Source organism: Pantherophis guttatus, chromosome 2, assembly GCF_059756535.1.
Source record: "Pantherophis guttatus breed Tessera chromosome 2, ASM5975653v1, whole genome shotgun sequence".
Lineage (NCBI taxonomy): Eukaryota > Metazoa > Chordata > Lepidosauria > Squamata > Colubridae > Pantherophis > Pantherophis guttatus.
Window position 1 is genome coordinate 57189565 of NC_142064.1, and position 20444 is coordinate 57210008.

Genomic DNA, 20444 nt, shown 5'->3' on the forward strand with positions numbered 1-20444 from the left:
CTTGGCTCAATGAAAGGCATTACACATCTTTCAGCAATTGAGATGCCCTGAGCAGCTTTTCCTGGGAAGGGATCATGCGTCCCCTCGGAGCATGTGGAGATCGCTCCCTCCTTCTATAAACCGCCCGCTTCAACGTAAAGCTTGCCGGGGCTTCTTGCAACCTCAGTCGCGTCTGAACGCCTTGCTCGCGAGATCTTGAAGATTGTTTTTTTTTTTTTGTTTTGTTTTTCCTTCCTCCACAGCAGAAGGAAGAGTCGGGGAACTTTGCTAGCCGTCCAGCTAGCCGTCCTCCCACGGAGGAGCACTTTGCTTCGTAGGCCCGCCCATCCCCGCTTCGAGCCGAGCGTCAGTTTTATAAACCGCCATCTGCCTTAAAGCTCTTCTCCGTCGAAAGGAGGCGGAGGCAAGCAGCCCGCCGGGCGGATGCCTTCTTCCTCTCCCTCCTTCCTGACACGACGCGAGTAAGGACGCTGCTGGCTGGGTCGACCTGCAGGGGGAAAGCGGGCCACGCTGGACCGCGGCCTCGCTCTTTTCTCCGAAAGGCGCTTTAAGCCAGCCTGAGACTCCCGGCGGCAACGCAGCGGACAAGCTCTAACCTCGAAACACGCCAAAACCGGGCCAGCATCCGTCAGCTCCAGAAGCAGCGCCCGAAAGCTGCTCCGCCCTCGCCGGGCCAGATCCCTCCCTTGCTCGGGCTTTGCCTCCGCCTCCCGCTCCCCTCGCAGCGGATGCTTTAAAGACTCGTCCCCGAGCCGCGCGGCTGTTAGGTGATTGGCTGCCGCCGGCCCGCTCTCCTTCGCTCCTTGGCGCCGGCTTTCGCTCGCTTCGGGGGAAACCGAGTTGGGGAGGGGCGGGATAACGGAGGGCCCAACGGAAGCTTTGCGGCTGACTGGGCAGCGGCCGGCCCCGAGCACCAAAGCGTACACACACGTGTCGAGACCGCGTCGGCTTATTCAGACGGAGAAAGCGTAGGTCTGTGGAGGGTCGGTCAGCCGGTTTCCTCTTCCCCTTCGCGGTCCCACAGGGAGCGCTGTCGCCTTGGCGCCCGCGATACGAAGCGTGTGGCGTTGCTGCTTCCAGCCGCCCGAGACTTCGGGAGACGGACCGAAGGTGCTCCTTGTCTGTGGGGACGTGAGGTAAGAGAAAGCGGGAAGCAAGGCGACGGGTGGGAGTAACAGGGACGGAGACTCCCCCCACACCCACCTCTCCTTCGTATCTTCCCTTGTCTCGGGTTTCGAGGAGGGGGACCCGGGTAGGCAGAGGGGCGAGAGGGGCCAGCAGCTGCGGTGCATCATCACCTGGTGCGGCGGCGGCGGCGCTAGAAGGACTGGGGCGGAGGGACCGGCAGGGAGGGAGGGAGGGAGGGGCAGGGCCGGGCCGCGCGGTTATCTGCCGAGGAAGTGCAGCGTGTTGCCTTGCTTTCTCTCGAGGGCGGCGGAGCAGAGCCCGGCAGCGGCGGGGCGCCATTTGGTGGTTTAAAGCGCCCCGAGCGGCAGCCGACTGTGTTTATTTGCTTGCTTGCCAGAAACGAAGGGACTTCATTGAACAAGCCAGAGCCGCAAGGAGGTCTGTTCCGGCCCGCATTGTCGCCGCCCGAGGAAAAGCAGAAGCCATGGAAGCGAAGCCTTCGCGCGCGTCCACCCCGCCGCCCCGCTCCGGCTCGCCGAAGCTCAAAGCTGCAGGGGCGGCAGGGAGAGAAGGAGGAGGAGCCGCCGCCGATGCAGCAGCATCCACAGGCGCGGAGGAAGTATCTCCTTTGCCGGCGAGTGACGGGGATGCGCCGGCTGGCACAGGCGACTCCTCGTCGGACCCCGGGAGCGCCTTGGCTCCTGCCTCTGCAGCCGCTGGAGATGGGCTGTGCAGACCTCTGGGTCCCACGCCCAGCCAGAGCCGCTTTCAGGTGGACCTGGTGGCAGAAAACTTGAGTCGGGGGGCTGTGGCAGAAGAGGCGAAGACGATGGAAGGGACCTCCGAAGTCCCCGGTGATGGGCATAAGAAAAGCAGTGAGGAAGCAAAAGGCCGGTTTCGGGTGAATTTCGTGGACCCCTCTGCTGGAGACGACAGCTCTGGTGAACCTGGAGGTGGTGGCCCAGAAGGCTGCAGCGTCAGCTTCCAGAATGGTGGTGACACGGTTCTGAGCGAAGGGAGCCTACATTCCGGGGGAGGCTCAGGAGGGCACCATCACTACTATTACGACACTCATACGAACACGTACTATCTGCGCACCTTTGGCCACAACACCATCGATGCCGTGCCAAGGATAGACTATTATCAGCATACCGCTGCTGGTCTCGGAGAGAAACTTATTCGACCCAGCCTCGCAGAGTTGCATGATGAGCTGGACAAGGTGAGTGATGGTGAGCAAGTCAAGAACATCTGGTAACCCCATTTGGGATAAAAAAAAGGGGGGCAACAGACTGATGCAGTGTCATGCTGAGAGTATAGAAGTAGAAAAATACTGTGTTTTTCTAAAGATGAGTTTTACCTAGAATCTATAAAAAGTTATGTTTTCTATGTTCTCTCTGTATGGACTTTGGCTTTGTAGAAATGCATTGCAAATATATTTGCTGTCTTTCTGTCTTTCCTTACGTTACATATTGTCTCATGTTTGTGCATCTTTTATGTGGAGCCAGTATACTTTATAGGTCTGTAAAAGTTAATGGAACACTACAGCAGTACTTGTCTGGTCTAAGGTAATATTTCCCCCTTCCAGATGTCTTAGTTCATTTTAGGTTAGGACATGGGGTTAAGTAGTTGCTGGAGAAACACAGTGTAAAGTCTCTACATGATGTAACAACAACCAAAGGCCATCTTCAGATAGTCCAGAAGAAATCTCTTTATCTCTTATTTTATATCAAACATCCATATTAATATTCTCCCCTAGCTTTCTGGTTTTCTGTGTGCTTCGATTATTTACTGATGCCAAGTTCTTTGTCGGTCCACTGGCGACTTACTGCAATGTTCATGGATTTATAAGCTGTCTATAGATATGTAAAGTATGTTTGAGAGGCTATGTTCAGAATAACAACTTTTTAGCTTTTACCTAAATAATTTAATATTTTAAATTTAAGGCTGCTTTAAAGTTGCATCTTCCCAATAGGTCAGAATTAAACATCCATTTGTTATAAGATGATGAAAGGAATTTAAACTCAGCAGCTTAAGTACTTCAACTATGTGTAGATCTGAAACATATTTAAAGAGTTTATAGTTCATTATGAATTTTATTAGTGCTTATTTATGTTGTATTTGAAAGTTTTGATAACTTTCTGAGCTCTGTCTTTTTGAAAAGTACATATCAGTTTTATGATATTAGCATTTAAAACAGAATTGTGCTTGGTAAGTCTATGTTATGAGTCATTGTTAATATTTCTGGTTTTATTAAAGAATTAAGATTTCCCAAACAGAATTGCATATTGAACCTAAGCTATTGAAAATCTGTTTGATAAATTAGTATAAAGATTAGATAGTTGGTAGAAGCAATATGTTAAATGTTAACAATAAGGTAAATATACAATGGAAATCTGGTTTCAATTGTGTTAACAGCCTTTTAAAGATATAAACATGGTAGCTGATAGGGGGAAAATCTGGCATGATGAATGTTGAACAGGTATACTACCTATTATAAAAGCTTGCTCCAAAATTTATCTAGTGCCTAGTGTAGTATGGAAGAATTATATTAGTAGAATATAAATGTTTTTTTTCCTGTAACAGTGCAACTCTGTTAACTTCAGAATTCATTGAGTTGGTTTGGAGCTTAGGGTCGACATTAAAATCCATTGGTCTTGAGTATTGACTAAATTAGAGTTCCATTTTTTCAGGAAGAATATTCTAAGTATGGCATTTGAATCTAAATACATAGAGTGTATTTATGGAAGAAGTAGGATATTGTCTTGAAAGCAATGAAATGGGTTAAGCAGATATTTTTAGATAAATGAGTATTTTCCATTAAAAGTATAAGTTGATTGCTTTTTAGCAATTAGAAAAATTGCTACACATGTATAAGCAACCTTAAGATGGGCAGTATACTCTATAAATGAAAATAAATGGTTATTAGTTTAAAAATTGAAGTTAAATGTAAATCATGCTGCCTAGAAAGTGGTTATGTTTATTATCTTGCTGTGTGAAAGATTTGTATAGCTTTCTCATCAAGAAATCTTGCAGTATTAAGGAAATACTTTGGAGTTGTGGTTATGTTGGTTGTGTGAGGGCAGCCTGCCCTATAGAACTACATGCAAATGTGGTATGTTTGAGGATTACTGTCAGGTCAAGAGCTGAAATGCTAGCTGGATGGCTCTTTAAAGCTTGCTTAATCACCTGGCTAATTATCTATTAACTTAACATTAAAAGTAAGCAACAGAAAAAGTTAAAGAGGGTCAGGTAGTTATCCAAAGAAATATATCTAATGAAATCTTAAACTAAGCTGAAATGCACCAATTCAGTTGGTCACATTGGTTCTTCATTACTTTATATCTTTTTAGATATAAAAATGAGGATTACCTTGAAGTGAGGAGTTCCTTGACAAGGATTCTTTGAAAGTAGTTATGCATATAGTACTAGTTCAGGTACTTTATGATATCAAGTCAGCTGATGTTATAAGAAGGTTCAGCCAAAACTACTAATGCATCTCCAAGTAGCAGATGCATTAATCATTTTGACAATCATTCTGGCTTTGCTGTATTGTATGGAATGTGATCTTGTCAGAAACATTTTATATTAAAATTTGAATAAAATATAATTTCTCATTTCTTAGAACATTTTAAAGTTGATCTATGTTATTTGGGCAGATGAAGAATGGTCGACATTTTGATACAGATAATATTTATAGAAATATATTGTATAAAACTAGTGAGAGTCAGGATTAGGAGTAGAATGGCTTAATGTGTTAACATTTACTGGTTGTGAAAACTGTTCTGAAGAATAGATGCAGTTTAAAGATGTCATTATGCTGATTGTAACAAGTGTACTTGGACTGAAAATGACTGGTTTGATGAAAATTACGAGACTGTTTCAGCAACACTCCAGGTTAAGAAAAAGGCCTACACAGACAGGCAGAATGAACTGTCACCTGTGTCAAAGAAAGGCAAGTTTAAGCAACTACAGAAATGCAGGATGAGTGGCAGCAGAGAAAAGCTGAGCAGGTGGAATGCTGCCACTGAAATTCTTCAGCGTCATAAAGTCAATTTATGGCCCTTGGAAATCAAGATGCTTCCCCCTGCTGTCATCTGATGGGCTAAGCTTGATCAAAGATCAGGAAGAATAAAAAAAATCACCAGGCTAAACAGTTTTCTAACCTACTCAATAGGCCATCCACAACTGATCCTGATGTCTTACAGCAGATTCCTCAGCTGTCAATTTTGGATGCCCTAGACCTTCCTCCCCCTAGTGATGAGATCAAGACAGTGATCTTGCAGATAAACTCAAACAGGGCAGATGGTATTCCTGTTGAGATTATAAAGCTGTTCATCTAAATGCCTTATAATTGTTTCAAGGAAGACCTTTAGCTCCTGGAGGAGATACCTGATGATTTCTGTCATGCCCTCATCATAGCTCTCTATAAATAAGGGAAGTTAATCAAACTGCAGAAATTATACAGGCAGCTCACTGCTGTCCATTGCAAGATCACCCCCCCTCCCACTTCTGAGTAGACTTGTCACTGTTTTGGAAAAGAACCTCCCAGAGGCACAATGTGGCTTTTGGCCAGAAGTACAGTAGACATATTAACTGTGAGGCAAGTCCAGGAGAATTTCATTGAGCAGAACAAGACTCTTTACTCCTGTCATCAAGTTGACAAAGTCATTTGACACCAGAAACAGGGAGACTCTCTGGATCATCCTGAAACATCATGGATGACCAAAGAAATTGATTGAAGTTGATTCAGCTGCTCCACATCAGAATGACAGAACAGGTCCTTTACAATGGTGATAAGTCAACTGCATTTACCATTTCCATTGTGGGTGAAGCTGGGTACCAGCCCCAGTCCTTTTCAATCTGTCCTTTGCTTGCATGTTGTCCTATGCTGTCCAAGGTCTGAAGGAGGGAGTTATATCAGATACCCATTGGACAACTCTCTGACCTTTGTCCCTTGAACACATGGACAAAGAGCCTCCATACATTCAAAAATAATGATTGCTTATGATTGTGTTCACTTGGCGCACAAAGACAGATCTTCAATTGATGTTAAATAAAATTTTAGATACTGGTATGCTCTTTAGCATGACTATCAACCTGAATAAGACTGAAGACTTTGCCAGCCTGTGTCAAATACCAACCCTATAGAAGATATACCCAGCTGACAAATTAAACAGCTTCAAATACCTGGGAAGTATCATCTCGATCTATGTGTCTTTGGACAAAGAAGTTGACCCCAGGATCAGTAAGGCCAGCCAGATTTTGGGGCAGTTGTATACTAGAGTGTTTAATCATCACAATGTCCATATCTCCACAAAGTTGAAAGTCTGCAGAACTATAATTATCCTTTCTCTCCTATATGGATATGAGTCCAGATGCAATGGATGAGACACATCATCAGAATGGATGAGGATTTAGGTCTAGTTAGTAACTGGATGGTGAATTGGAGACCAAAAAGAAACCTCAAGCTTGTCCATGCAAGTGCCAAAGAAGCTGCCACCAAAAACTGATAGAATATTAAGAATAGCAGCACAGAATAGCATCCACAATTATTGTAATAATGCACTTCTAGATTCTGCTTCCAGACTGGGACTGCAACCTCTGTGTTCATAAATGCACAACATTGTGTCTTCTTTGAACCCAATACCTGTTATTGTGTGAACAAAGCTTAAAATAGTTTGCTTTAAACTCTTCTGGGGAGACAGCAGGTTTATAGCTGAAATAATCATTTATTCTGCTTTGTATTCTTAGCTACTACATTGGATTACTTGAATTTCCATACAAGACAACATATTTGATTTATTGTATACTTTTGATTATAAATATGCTGTGTGGTAATCAGATTAGGATATGAAAAAAACATGGAGGGTTCCATGAGTAAAGGCATTTCTTCTGCCAGAAAGTGTGTTGAAGAATCCTTCAATCTATTAATCTTACATTATCTGAGGATTACTAGATTTCAGAAGGTTTAATGAAAAGTAAATGACTTTGATGCTACAAGTTATTAACAGATGGAATTTGTAATTGAATTTTAGCCTAATGAAGTTAACTGTCAAATTATTGGTTATTTATTTATTTTTTAAAAATTATATAGCCTCCCTTTATACCAAATTCTGGGCAACTGCCAATCAAGAATTAAAACAATATAAAAACCATTTAAAACTATAACAAAAAACCTGACATCAATTCAAGCTTCCAACATTCAGTCGCTTTAACCTACAGTATGCCAGTGCTTGATGGAAAACCCAGGTATTTAATGCAGGGTGGATTTGATTTAAATCGAGTTGATTTAAATCACAATTTAAATCATGATTTAAATCACTAGTAAAAAGGCTTGATTTAAATCAATTCAATTTAAATCATAATTTTTAAAGAGCAACTGTCATCTCTGCTACTCCTTTGACCCACTGTTGATTCACCGATAGTCCCAGTGTTGCAGAATATACAGCTTCATGCTACATAACTAAGCTCCATTTCATGCTGAATAAACTAAATTATTTATGTATCTTAAATAGAAAACTATCTTACGATAGATTTTTACCCCAAAAGTTTTTTATTAAAATAAATTCGATAAAAATCAAAAAAATCCAATTTAAATCAAAAAAATCTGATTTTTTTTATTATTTAAAAAAGTCATTGATTTTTATCCACCCTGATTTAATGTCTTTTTTTGGGGGGGGGGACAACTAAAAGTGCTAGTAAAGTTGATGATTTGACGTATTGTGCATTGCTGAGCCCCTCCCCCCCCAAAAATAAAAACAGTGAATCAAATAGCGGTGATTTGTGTGATTGAGAATGATGTGAATGACTTGCAAGAGAAATTGACAAGTTCATATGAAAAAGATTAATGAACTTTATTCAGATATAAATTGCTGTCAAGCTTGACATTTCATAGGAATGCATGGGTCATGTTATTGAAGTTCTTCGATTTTGAAAAATTAATGCAAATCAAGTCTTTCCTACATCAATGGTCAAAAATTGCCAGCAATTATTGTCATACTCATCATTGACATCCTTCAGTCTCAAGAGACTATGGTATCGTGCTCTGGAAAGAGATCCTAAAACAGCATCTAGTGTGACTAAAAGGGCCAATTCGAGAGTGGCAATCCCTTCCACACTGAGGGCAGATACATTCTGTTCCCTGCCCAGCGCCCAGGTTTTGCTGGTTCCAGGACTGCCTCTTTGCCTCAACTTGCTGAGCATGTGTATCTTCGAATTGGAGAAGGCCATGCTGCTTCTTTAGCCTCCAAGCTGAACGATCGGAGGTCAAGGTTTCCCAGTTAATGTCCATTCCCAGGGCCTTTAGGTCCCTCTTGCAGATATCCTTATATCGCAGCTGTGGTCTTCCTCTGAAATGCTTTCCCTGCACTAATTCTCCATATAGGAGATCTTTCGGAAACCGACCATCAGCCATTCTCACAACATGCCCAAGCCAGCGTACTGTTTCAGTAGTGTATACATGCTAGAAATTCCAGCACATTCCAAGACTGCGCTATTTGGCACTTTGTCCTGCCAGGTGATGTCAAGAATATGTCAGAGACAGTGCATATTGTCATACTACAAGAATGAATATAAGGAATTTCTTCACAGAAATTGTGACGGCCAACAAAACAAGTCCCAGGAACAAAATCTCAGTCCGTGGGAATATTATTATAAAATCTCATATATGATCAAAGGATTCAAAACATAGGGTTATACAGGACACCTCATGGTTATCTTTTAGTGTTTGACAGGTAAACTCGTAGTTACAGTTTTTGAGATGCAGATAGTGTTGTTCACACAGATTTCACTATTAATTTAAAGCACTATACTGCAATACTTACAATGGTTTAAAAGCAAAGTAAGGAAATTTGGATTGCAATCTGGAAGTGTTAGGTCTCATATTTCACAAGCCATCCAAGAGTTATTTGTGAAATTGAATTTCGCAACCGTATTCCATCTATCATATAGTTCAAACTTTGTACCATGCAACTTTCACCCTTTCGCAAATTTAGGAAAACTTTTGTGGATATGCATTGGACTCAAATGAAGAGGTAGAAAGGACTGTCAAGACCTGGTTGAAAGACAAAGTTTAGAGTTCTTTCATAATAGGTTTAAAAAGCAGCTTGTCCATCATTGGCAGAAGTGTAACAAATGGTGATGATTATAGGACATATATAGAATACATAGAAAATAGGAGGAAGATGTGCTTGATATGTTCATGGCCTTGAATTATTTGTAAAAATAACAAAGGCAGAATATACATAATGTGAAGAAGTAAATAGAGGTAAAAAATAGAGCTCATTTTGAGGATTATTTTTTTCTGTTTCATTTATTATAATATCCATATAGATATTATGGAGATTAAGGCACTACCTTCATTAAACATAATCAGTTTCTGTGCTTTTTTTAAACATTAAAATCTACAGCAGCCTTTCTCAACTGGGGTTCCATGACAAGTTGTTTGGGGTTGTGCGAGAGCCCATGATTGGAAAAAAAAGGTGTTTGTTTTTGTTTTTTACTTTATGCACCAATACTCTCAGTGGCGGGAATTTTTACTCACCTGAGTCAGCTCCTGGCCTGCTGTTTTACTGATATTTTAAACGTAGACATGTGTTGTATAAGCAAGAAGTGAATTCTGTTGTAAACTTTTTAGATTATATTTTGTGATTTTTATACAGGGATCCTTGAGATCTGAAAATTATTTCAAAGGCTCTTCTAGGGTAACAAAATTTAGAAAGTCTGGTGTGGAGCATTGAGCCTTTTGAGTGAATGTAAAAGTACCTATGAATTATGTATACAGATAGTTCTCACTTAACCACCACAAATGGTGGTTAACTCTGTCACTAAATGATATCATTAAGCAAGTCATCATGTGATAGCAACAAAACTTAAGTCCTCACTTCCATCACAATTGTTAAGCAAGTCACCCATGGTTGGTAAGGGAGATATCAGTGACCAAAATTTGCAGTTTTATTGCCAGTTTCCGTATTGACTCTACTTGTCAGAAGCCAGCTGTGATGCGTGCAAATGACAATCGTGATCACAGGATATTGTGAGAGTCATAAAATACCCACCAGTTGTGAAATGCCTGAATCTCTATCATGTGGCCTTTGGGGACATACTGACAGTTGTAAGTGCAAGTGGCTATAAAGTTCCTTTCTCAGTGCTGTCATAACTTTGAACAGTCACTAAACAGGGCAGTTATTTAGCAAGGAATATCTGTGTATGTAATATAATACATGCTTTATATAATTGCCATAGTTTCTATAGTCTTTTTTGAAAGTTATTCATTTAAATATATTTTGTACATCATGCCAGGCATATTTCACTTAATAAATGAATCATATAAACTTTCATATAAAGCTTCACTAGCTTTATACAAAAGATGTTATCATACAGTGGTAGACTATTTTCCTACAAAGAAAAAAAATTTCCAAGCTTTCTGATATTAGTCAGAAAGTGTTCTGCCATTTAATCCTTGTTGGTTCCAACATTATCAACATTAAAGAGGTTTATTAGAGACTTTCTTACAACCTCCCTTTCACTTCTGATTGTTATTGTGTTTTAGGAGCTATTTGAAGATGGCTATGCAAATGGAGAAGAAGGAACTCCTACTGGAGAAGCCACTGCAGCATATACTGCTGATAGTAAAGGGATTGTCAAATTTGGTTGGATTAAAGGTGTATTGGTGAGTAGAACTTCAGTATTTCAAGTAATTCTTGACTTCGATTTAATGTTTTAAATCATGCGTGGGGTGAGATTCAACATTTCATGAATGTAAAAAAACTATCTTATGATAGAATAGAACTACTTTTAAAATAGAAATATTTCAATTTGGTCACTTAGCTCACAGTATTTTTTGTTCACCCAAATACCAATATTTAATTGTATTACTGGTTTGATATGTAATAAAATTTAATAAATTTAATAAAATGAAATGAAATGAATATATTTTCAAGTTCATATATAGGGTGAGATAATTAATCCATCTACTAAAAGCTGTGCAGACCCTGCTTTTTTTCTTGTCTTGCTTCTCTTCAGTCTTTTTCATATTTGTTGTCACTTCACATCTCTATTTTTGCCTGGCAGAGTTTTTCCTTCTCTTTGCCTAGCAGCGATATCTTTTGTTTGCTTGTTGCCTTTCTTCTTGCATGGTAGAGAGGGTGAGAGCAGGTGGGGGTTCTCAGGGAATGGTGCTGCTCATCACAAGGAGATTCGTGGGTTTGATAGGGGTTCCCTATGCCCGGAAAATATGTTAGGCTGGTGTATTAAGACAAGTTGTGAGGCTGCTATTTCCAGACTGCTTCTATTCTAGGCCTTTTCCTGTAGCCCCACATTCACATCTGTAGAGCATTCATTGCCCTGCTCTTGCTGTTTAACATCCATGAAGTATCATTATAGGCCATAGAAAATGGCTTGGAAAGCCAGCATTTTGAGGTCCCTGTCTGTCTATCTGGCAGTTTTCATAATCATTGCCCCAAAGAAGTTAAGAAACTACAGCTCAGTACTCATTCTCTTCCTGTAGCCATACAAAGCAAATGGCTCCAAAATGGGGGTACACATAACAACAAATGATGTAGTTTTTGGAATGACATTATATATTATGTTTACTTTATTACTATACTTTTGGTTTATAAACAGTGATCAGTCTTTTTCTGGTGAACATGTTTTCTTGCTATTAGGAATCTAGAAAGGTAATACATTTGTTTTCTGTATATAATCTATTGATTAGCTGTTATTAGCTGTCTTTCAATAATATGCATCTAGCTTTTTAAAATTGTCATTTTGCAATCTTGTTTTCTAAACTATCTTTTTATCTATATGTAAATTAGAAACTTTTGCCCACTGTGTTAAGAATATAAGATCATGAACAGTAATTATAATGAGCTTTAAACAGAATAACAGAGTTGGAGGTCTTCTAGTCCAACACCCTGCTTAGGCAGGAAACCCTACACCACTTCAGACAAATGGTTATCCAATATCTTCTTAAAAAAACTTCCAGTGTTGGAGCATTCACAACTTCTGGAGGCAAGTTGTTCTACTGATTAATTGTTCTAACTGTTAGGAAATTTCTCCTTAGTTCTAGGTTGCTTCCCTCCTTGATTAGTTTCTACCCATTGCTTCTTGTCCTGCCCTCAGGTGCTTTGAAGAATAGCTTGACTCCCTCTTCTTTGTGGCAGCCCCTGAAATATTGGAACACTGCTATTATGTCATCCCTAGTTCTTCTTTTCATTAAGACATACACAGTTTCTGCAGCCGTTCTTCATATGTTTTAGCCTCCAGTCCCCTAATCATCTTTGTTGCTCTTCTCTGCACTCTTTCTAGAGTCTCCACATCTTTTTCACATCGTGACGACCAAAACTGGATGCAGTATTCCAAGTGTGGCCTTACCAAGGCATTATAAAGTAGTATTAACACTTCAAGTGATCTTGATTCTATCCCTCTGTTTATGCAACCTAGAACTGTGTTGGCTTTTTTGGCAACAGCTGCACACTGCTGGCTCATATTTAAATGGTTGTCCACTAGGATTCCAAGATCCCTCTCACAGTTAGTACTATTGAGCGAGGTACCACATATACTGTACCTATGCATTTTGTTTTCCTTTCCTAAATGTAGAACCTTACTTTTTTCACCATTGAATTTCATTTTGTTAGATAGCGCCCAATGTTCAAGTCTGTCAAGATCCTTTTGTATCTTAAGCCTATCTTCCGGAGTGTTAGCTATTCCTGCTAGCTTGGTGTCGTCTGCAAATTTGATGAGTTCCCCATCTATCCCCTCATCTAAATCATTGATGAAGATATTGAAGAGTACTGGGCCTAAAACAGAGCATTGGGGTATGCCACTACATACTTCCCTCCATGTAGATGCAGTTCCATTGAGGACTACACATTGAGTGCGGTTAGTCAGCCAGTTACGAATCCAGCCAGTTACGAATTTACTTGCTGAAAACTCATCTATATGCTGTTAAAGTTAGATGGATTCCAAGTTGCATCTTGAAAAGAATGCTTGAAAGCCTGAGATGCTTGGTTCTCTTGTAAGAAACTTTTTACTTGAACTGTTACAATTACTTCAAAAATCTAATTTTAATATAAATGTTATTTACCTTGATGTTGATATAGGTACGATGTATGTTGAATATCTGGGGTGTGATGCTCTTCATTCGACTATCCTGGATTGTAGGACACGCTGGCATAGGTAAATACTTCTAAACACCATATTTTGGCTATTGCTAAAATTCCTGTGATTTGACATGTGACAAAATATGGATTATAGAGTAGAATTACTGCTAAATGTCCATAATTTCTCAAAAAGCAAGAATTGAATGGTTAAACAACACTGGGTTTTTTTGTAGAACTTTCACATTTTGGGGGGGAGGGAAGTTTGTTTCTATATTAAAACATAGCACACCTGAATGCTTAGCCTTATATTTGATTCCCAGAAGATTATGTAGGAGGCTTTCATAATAAAAATTAATATGATTTCTACAATTGCTGAACATGTTTCATTTGCTGTGAACTAGCAGTATACTCTAGAAACAGTTAAACATGTTTCCATATTTGACATTTATGCTACTTTTGTTACTTTTATATATTGCAATCAGTTGTTAACATGTTCGATCAACCTGGTATCAACAACACTTATTCACTAGATAAATAGATTTGGATCTTCAGGTCTTCCAACAGCACATCTATTGCTGCTGTAATGGAGACTTGTCACTTTGCTGATAGTTATTGTCATCTTCTCTTTTCTTCTACCCTTTCCCAGCATTATGGACTTCTCAGGAGACCTGATCCAAAATATGATAATTTGAGCCTGATTATTTGTACCTTAAGTCAGAACTCTTGATTGATTTGTTCTATGTTTCATTTGTTTTCTTGGCTATTCATGGCCTATTTATTGATTGCTGAATCCTATGCTGTTTGATAAACAGTCCTAAAATGCAGAAACAAATCACCACTTAAATGTATTCAATTTTAAGGCTGGGTTACTGCATCTGTTTTTACTAGTTTGGTTTTCTTTATATTTAATTATATTCCCATTTTCTCACTGAGGTCTTTGACTTTGATTACTACAGTAGAGCTCTCTAGTCATTTGTACTTTCAGAGTAATGTCACCAACATAACCCAATTTGATATTTATTTCTCCACTTTTACAATTGCATTCATCTCTGATCAAGCTTCTTTCAGTATATATTTGACACATAGATCGAATAAGTAAAACAGAGAATTCAGTCTTTGTTGACCTGATCTGATTTGCTTTGCCATGTTTCACCTGGATTGCAATTCCTGTTCTGTGTGGCTTTTGCATTTGAAAATGGTCTGAGAATGCCATTTATTTAAAGACATATCCCAGCTTGACAGAATTATAGGCCTTCCTGTAATCAATGAAATAAATAGTGAATTATTTTTGGTATTCTTTGGCCTTCTCAATTATCCAGAGAGCAGTATTGTCTCTTGTTTTTAAAACTAGTTTGAACAGTATTCTATTTGGATGATCCTAAGAATTATTTTGCTGATGATGAAATTAAAGACACGGTGCAACAGTTTGCAGAGAGTCTTCTTTCTTTGATATTGGCATTAAGGTGATCTATTCCAATCACTTGGCCATGTGTCTTTCTCCAGATTTACTGTTATAGGATAGAATCATTCAATCATTATTTTGTTACTTTGTCACATTTTTGTAAATATTCCATCAAATCCTTTAGCTTTTAAACTTGATAGTGGATTGTTGACTTAAAGTTATCATCTAGTACTAAAGGTTCTTGTAAATAGATATTATCTTCTAAGGTAATTTGGATGTTGACATTGCTGTTACTCAGAATTTCATTACATATTTTCCCATCTTTTGTTGAATCAGTATTTTTTGTTAAATAATATGCATTTGTTTTAGCAAATATATAGTCCTTACAAATCATAACAATTCTGCTTTCCTTACAGGACTTGCTGTCTTGGTTATTGCAATGGCCACTGTTGTAACTACTATCACTGGCTTGTCTACATCAGCAATAGCTACCAATGGTTTTGTGAGAGGAGGTAAAACTTACATGATTAGTAGTCTTCAAATGTAGTTGGTATAAATTATTTTTTAGCTCTACATTTATAATAACTTATGTATGTAAATTCCCTGATGGAAGCATTTTTTGTATAATTTAAAGAAATGTTTAAAGACCATGAAATATATGATTGATGTACATCCAACAGCAATTTGATACCACCTGTGACAGCAGTAACAAAATATTATGCTAGCTTGTCAGGGTCAGTTGGTTTCAAAAAACATGTTTTTGGTGACTTGTTATAAAAATCCTCTATTCATCATGAATGTTTTGCTTAACAAGCAGAACAGTTACTTGCATGCAGTTTCATAGTTCTTTGGTTATAAAGAAAGTTCTAGAAAATACATCAGTGCTTTATCCCTTGATCTTTTTCCATACAGTTAGTAGCTGTAATTCTCTCTATCTTTCTGCCTATCTATAGTATCTATCTGCCAGGACAGTCTGTCTGTTAGCTGTCGTTTACTTCAGTACTAAACAGGTGCAAACATTTTCTTACAAGTGAATAATATAATGATATTAATTCTGTACTTCTTAAGACTTTGTGCACATGAAAATCAGAATTGACCTCAAATAGAAAAAAAGGGGAAATCAGTGCTTGTAGGACATAAGTATAAATTCTGTGCATAAAGATATAATTTGTATCATAACTTAACATCTTACACTGTCTCTTCTTTTTTAGGAGGTGCATATTATCTCATTTCCAGAAGCTTGGGGCCAGAATTTGGTGGTGCTATAGGCTTGATCTTTGCATTTGCTAATGCTGTTGCTGTAGCCATGTATGTAGTTGGTTTTGCAGAGACTGTTGTTGACCTACTTCAGGTAAACTCATTCTTCTAGTGTGCTGTTTGTTATCTTTATGTTTCACAGTGTGAACAAGTTTTCCTCAGAACAGTTCTATTTTGGAATAGTTTATAAAAACTTTTTTAGGGAGATGTGGGACAGTTTGGATTTAATGGTGGTAGTAGTGCAGTGAACAAATATTTGCTGAGATCAGCCCAAGATCAAATACATAATTTAATTATGCTTACTGGAAAACCTGAGGAGGTCTATGATTCATCAAAATAGTTTGATAGTTCCTGTAGAAATAAACCTGTGCAAAGCCCATGAGTTTATAAAGTATCCCTTTTAAGGTTTGTGCAACTCTAGGAAAAATCATAATGGGGATTTGATGCTATGAAGATTATTCAATCATTTAACATCTTTCATTTACTAATCATTGGTGACTATAGTTTGTGTTCTATATAGTGTGCTTTCCTTCCAAACCAGAATTTGGAAAAAAAAAAAAGAAATCTGGATTAGAGGGCATCATTGATGAACAACCTAAGGGGAAATTAAGGCTACATGAAAATATGGAGCATACATACTTGTCATGTATTTCTAAATCACAACTTGATTTTTCTAAGCTTAATAATCAATTCAAAAACATTAAAGTTAAAAGAGTTTAATATTAATCTCTATGATTAGAGGTAGTTATTCTAAAATAGAGCAAAATAAACTTCATCATTTGTACAATCAGGATCTTTGATCTATTTATTGTATGTGACAAATTAAAATGAAGTTCTCAATGTTTTCAAATATTCTTCCTAATCTTCTTTGTATTTGTTAAAACATGGTTTTAGTTTGTTGCAATGTTATAACTCTATTACAATTATCTCATTTTTTTTATAGGAACATGAAATACTTATGCTGGATCCAAGTAATGATATCAGAATTATAGGAGCAATTACAATTGTTGTTTTATTAGGCATCTCGTTAGCAGGAATGGAATGGGAAGCTAAAGTAAGTAACTATGATTTTAAAAAAGATATAAACATGTAAGTAGTTATGAAAAAATGTGAAAAACAATATGCATATGTTACAAAAACAGAACAAATATTCAGACATCTAGCAAGGAACATTCTTGCAATAACTTTCTATCACATAGTTACAATATAGAGATTATTTACCATTAGGGTAATGGGAGCAAAAGATTCTTCAGATATGACTGTTGCAGACCTAGAGCATAGTATCAGAGTTTTGTTGTGAATACATAATCCAAACAAGCAGTAAGATTTGTGACAGTTCTATGCCCCCCAAAAGAAAATTTATAATTCTGTTGAAGATTTTTCACAAGTAAGTACTATTACTTTAATGCTGTTGAAACTACACATAGGACAGCAGCATTGTAATTTAAGTGGGGGGGGGGATATTCCAGAAGGAGGCAATTAAAAACAAGATAGTATTTTTTTTAGATTTGAAAGAATGCCAAACAGATCCTATAAGATACTTTTTAAAAAGGATATATTATTTTCATTCTATAAATCTAAAAAAATATTATCCTCCTTATATTCCTTTTTTTAAATACTTAAGATCTTACTATGCTTAAGTTGCTTTCATCAAATAGAGTAAATTTCTAGGTGAATTATCATCTCTGTTACAAAACAGTTTCAAGCACAAACATTCCTACTTCTGGCTCAATTGATGAGAGGTTGACATATCTAAAGAACTGTATTTATAATATTTATTTGACTGCCTACTTAATCAAAGTGATCTGGGTAACTCCTCCCCTCAAGAAAACCTAAGAAAAAGACAACAAATTTGCAATTCATATACCTGGTTACAGTGAAGAAACATTAAAGCAGTAAAATGGTGATCCAAACAGTAATAATACTATCATCCAGTTTCTGATGATTGAATTTAACCTTTTGTTTCTATTATTAATATCTGTTTCTGAGACAGGTTTTTGACACCTTTGAGTAATTAGGTTACAACAGATAATAGAAATTGGTGAACTATGCTTTTAAATTTATTCAGTATAAAAGAATATTTTTGATAAGCAGACAGCATTAATTAAAAATAGAAATCCCAAACCTTTAAAATTTATATTTCACTCTTAACTAATAGATCAATGTATCTAAATATAGTGTTGGTTTTAATTTGGAGAATTGTTTTATATAAATATATTAACCACTTGATATTAACTACTTGAAAATTATAGGCACAGATTGTTCTGCTGGTGATATTACTAGTAGCTATTGTTGACTTCATCATAGGAACATTTATTCCATTTGAGAATAAGAAGCCTAAAGGATTTTTTGGTTACAAAGGTAAGACAAAAAAGCAAGTAATTTCTGTAAGTAATTTCTCCTTTGCCTGACCCTTTCCTGCTTTCAGCACAATCACATTGCTTTTGATGTGTAGAAGAGCAAACAGCTTGTTTTCTCACAATCCCATCTCTGTTCTGCAAAATGGGGAAAAAAGAAAAAAACTAAAAAAACCCAAAGGTCAGATATAGGATGTGTACTGTCTATAATGGGGAATCACGTGACTGAGGGATATTGCAAAGGTCATAAAAGATTGTAAGCAGGTTGTAAAGTTGTTTTTTCCAGCACTGTTCTAATTTTAAACAGTCATCCGAAGACTGTTCAATAAGTGAGGACGACCTGTTTGCTGTTTCTAATTAATATGTCTACTGTAATCCTACAGGAATTCTTGTAAATTTAAAAGTGGATTAAATTAATATCTGTGCTTTAGTTAATAATGGGAGAAAAATAACAGGTAGTAGAAAGATACACTGATTTGGTGAAAGATTGTGTTTGTGAAAAAACACAGCACATCTTTAAATATCCACCTTACAGTTTGTTTTTTTAAGTATTACATAATTTTTTAAAGTTTCCTTGTAGTTTCTTCAGTGGAATAATAAATACGAAGTTTATTGGACAACACAATGTTAAAATAATCTTTTTTTAACATTCTTATTTAATAGCTGAAATATTTTCGGAAAACTTTGGACCAGATTTCAGAGAGGGACAAACTTTCTTTTCAGTATTTGCTATATTTTTCCCAGCTGCAACAGGCATTTTAGCTGGTGCAAATATCTCAGGTGATCTTGCGGTGAGTAATGTTTAGTTATTTTGTCACTATTCAGTTCTTTGGAGTGTACTTGTGGTTTATAAATTCAATTTTTTCCAGGATCCTCAATCAGCCATACCTAAAGGGACACTGCTAGCCATCTTAATCACTACAGTGGTTTACATAGGATTAGCAGTATCAGTAGGTAAGCAATTTTCACTTCTAAATTGTTTGGAAGTTTCTTGATGTGTGTGTGTGCATAATTTTTCCCAGGTTGATTTTTTACAATTTGAATTATTGTTTATTCTTCATATAGAGACAACCATCTTATAATTTACCAAATACAAAATTTATCTATCTACTATGTATCATCTTAGATCAATCTTCTGTACTGTAGTCCACTTGGTATTACCAAGTATTTATATCTATATAGGCAGAAAAGGTAAGGCAAGAATAATATTATAAATATTATTTATATATGCTTCTAAAGGAGAACAAAAAGGACAAGAAAACCTAAACTGCAATTCAGGTAAATTAGTTGTTTAAAATTTTCTAAAAATAGATTGTAGATATTGTGAAGTTAAATTTGTTTCTTTATAAAACATAATAGCCATTTCAGTAGAAATTCTCCCCAAAACCAGACATTGTTTTTGCTTTTGCTTTTTATGTTATTTATGTTTTATGTTACTTAGATTTTTATACTGCCAGTGTAAATTTATAGCATATGGGTTTCTAAGCAGTGCTTAGCTTTCCAAAATATCAGATTAGCAGTATAGGATACTGGAGCCAAGCATACAGAACAAAATGTTGTTAAAGAAATTATTAAAAAGTTGAATCCAAAAGAAAGAAGAAGAGTCATTACTGAGAACCTATATTTCTTCTTTATAACATATAAGACAAACTTTTATTTAAAAAATGTTAAATTAGGCAAAATAAACCTAATTTTACCAGAGTTTAGTCCACAGGGTTTTTTTTACACTTCTGAGGTGTTGTTTCTCTAAAGTTGCTTAAAATTAATTTATGAAGAACAATGTTAATTACTAAGACAATCTGATAATTCTATGTTAGTTCTTAGTAATATTTTTTTTACCTAGTTCATAAAAAGTAGTTTAGTTTAGTGATGCTTATATGGCATTTAAGAATCATATCATTCAAGAATATGGAATTTTTACAATTCTGTTTCCCTAGTAGCATAGAAGGTAGGATGGGGAGATGAGGTCTGCAAAAACCTCTTTCCCCTTTCTTTCCACAATAAAATCTTAACTGGACCCCCTTTAAATATCTTTTGTAGCCACAGACCCCCATGACTTAAGATTTAAATCATAATTTTCTTCAAGCCTTCATGGACCCCTGTGATGACATCATGCCCCCCTCCCCCCCAGAGGTCCATGGACCACAGGTTGAGAACCACTATTCTAGTAGATTCAATTGCTCTTTTGGGTTTAAGGCT

At 37.3% G+C, this 20444-nt stretch overlaps 1 protein-coding gene across 3 annotated transcripts in view; it reads left to right on the forward strand.

Moving 5' to 3' along the window:
- Positions 1 to 202: 202 nt before the first annotated feature.
- The window catches only part of SLC12A2 (solute carrier family 12 member 2), a 50698-nt gene continuing 30456 nt past the window's right edge, over positions 203 to 20444 (forward strand). For all 3 annotated transcript variants that reach the window (XM_034410001.3, XM_034410002.3, XM_034410003.3), the window contains exons 1-10: positions 203 to 1136; positions 1526 to 2347; positions 10679 to 10798; positions 13230 to 13305; positions 15048 to 15143; positions 15843 to 15982; positions 16832 to 16942; positions 18141 to 18249; positions 18909 to 19036; positions 19115 to 19199. In XM_034410001.3, the coding sequence (XP_034265892.1) occupies positions 1613 to 2347; positions 10679 to 10798; positions 13230 to 13305; positions 15048 to 15143; positions 15843 to 15982; positions 16832 to 16942; positions 18141 to 18249; positions 18909 to 19036; positions 19115 to 19199 (1600 nt within the window). In that variant the 5' untranslated portion in view covers positions 203 to 1136; positions 1526 to 1612. The remainder of the gene's footprint in view (positions 1137 to 1525; positions 2348 to 10678; positions 10799 to 13229; positions 13306 to 15047; positions 15144 to 15842; positions 15983 to 16831; positions 16943 to 18140; positions 18250 to 18908; positions 19037 to 19114; positions 19200 to 20444) is intronic.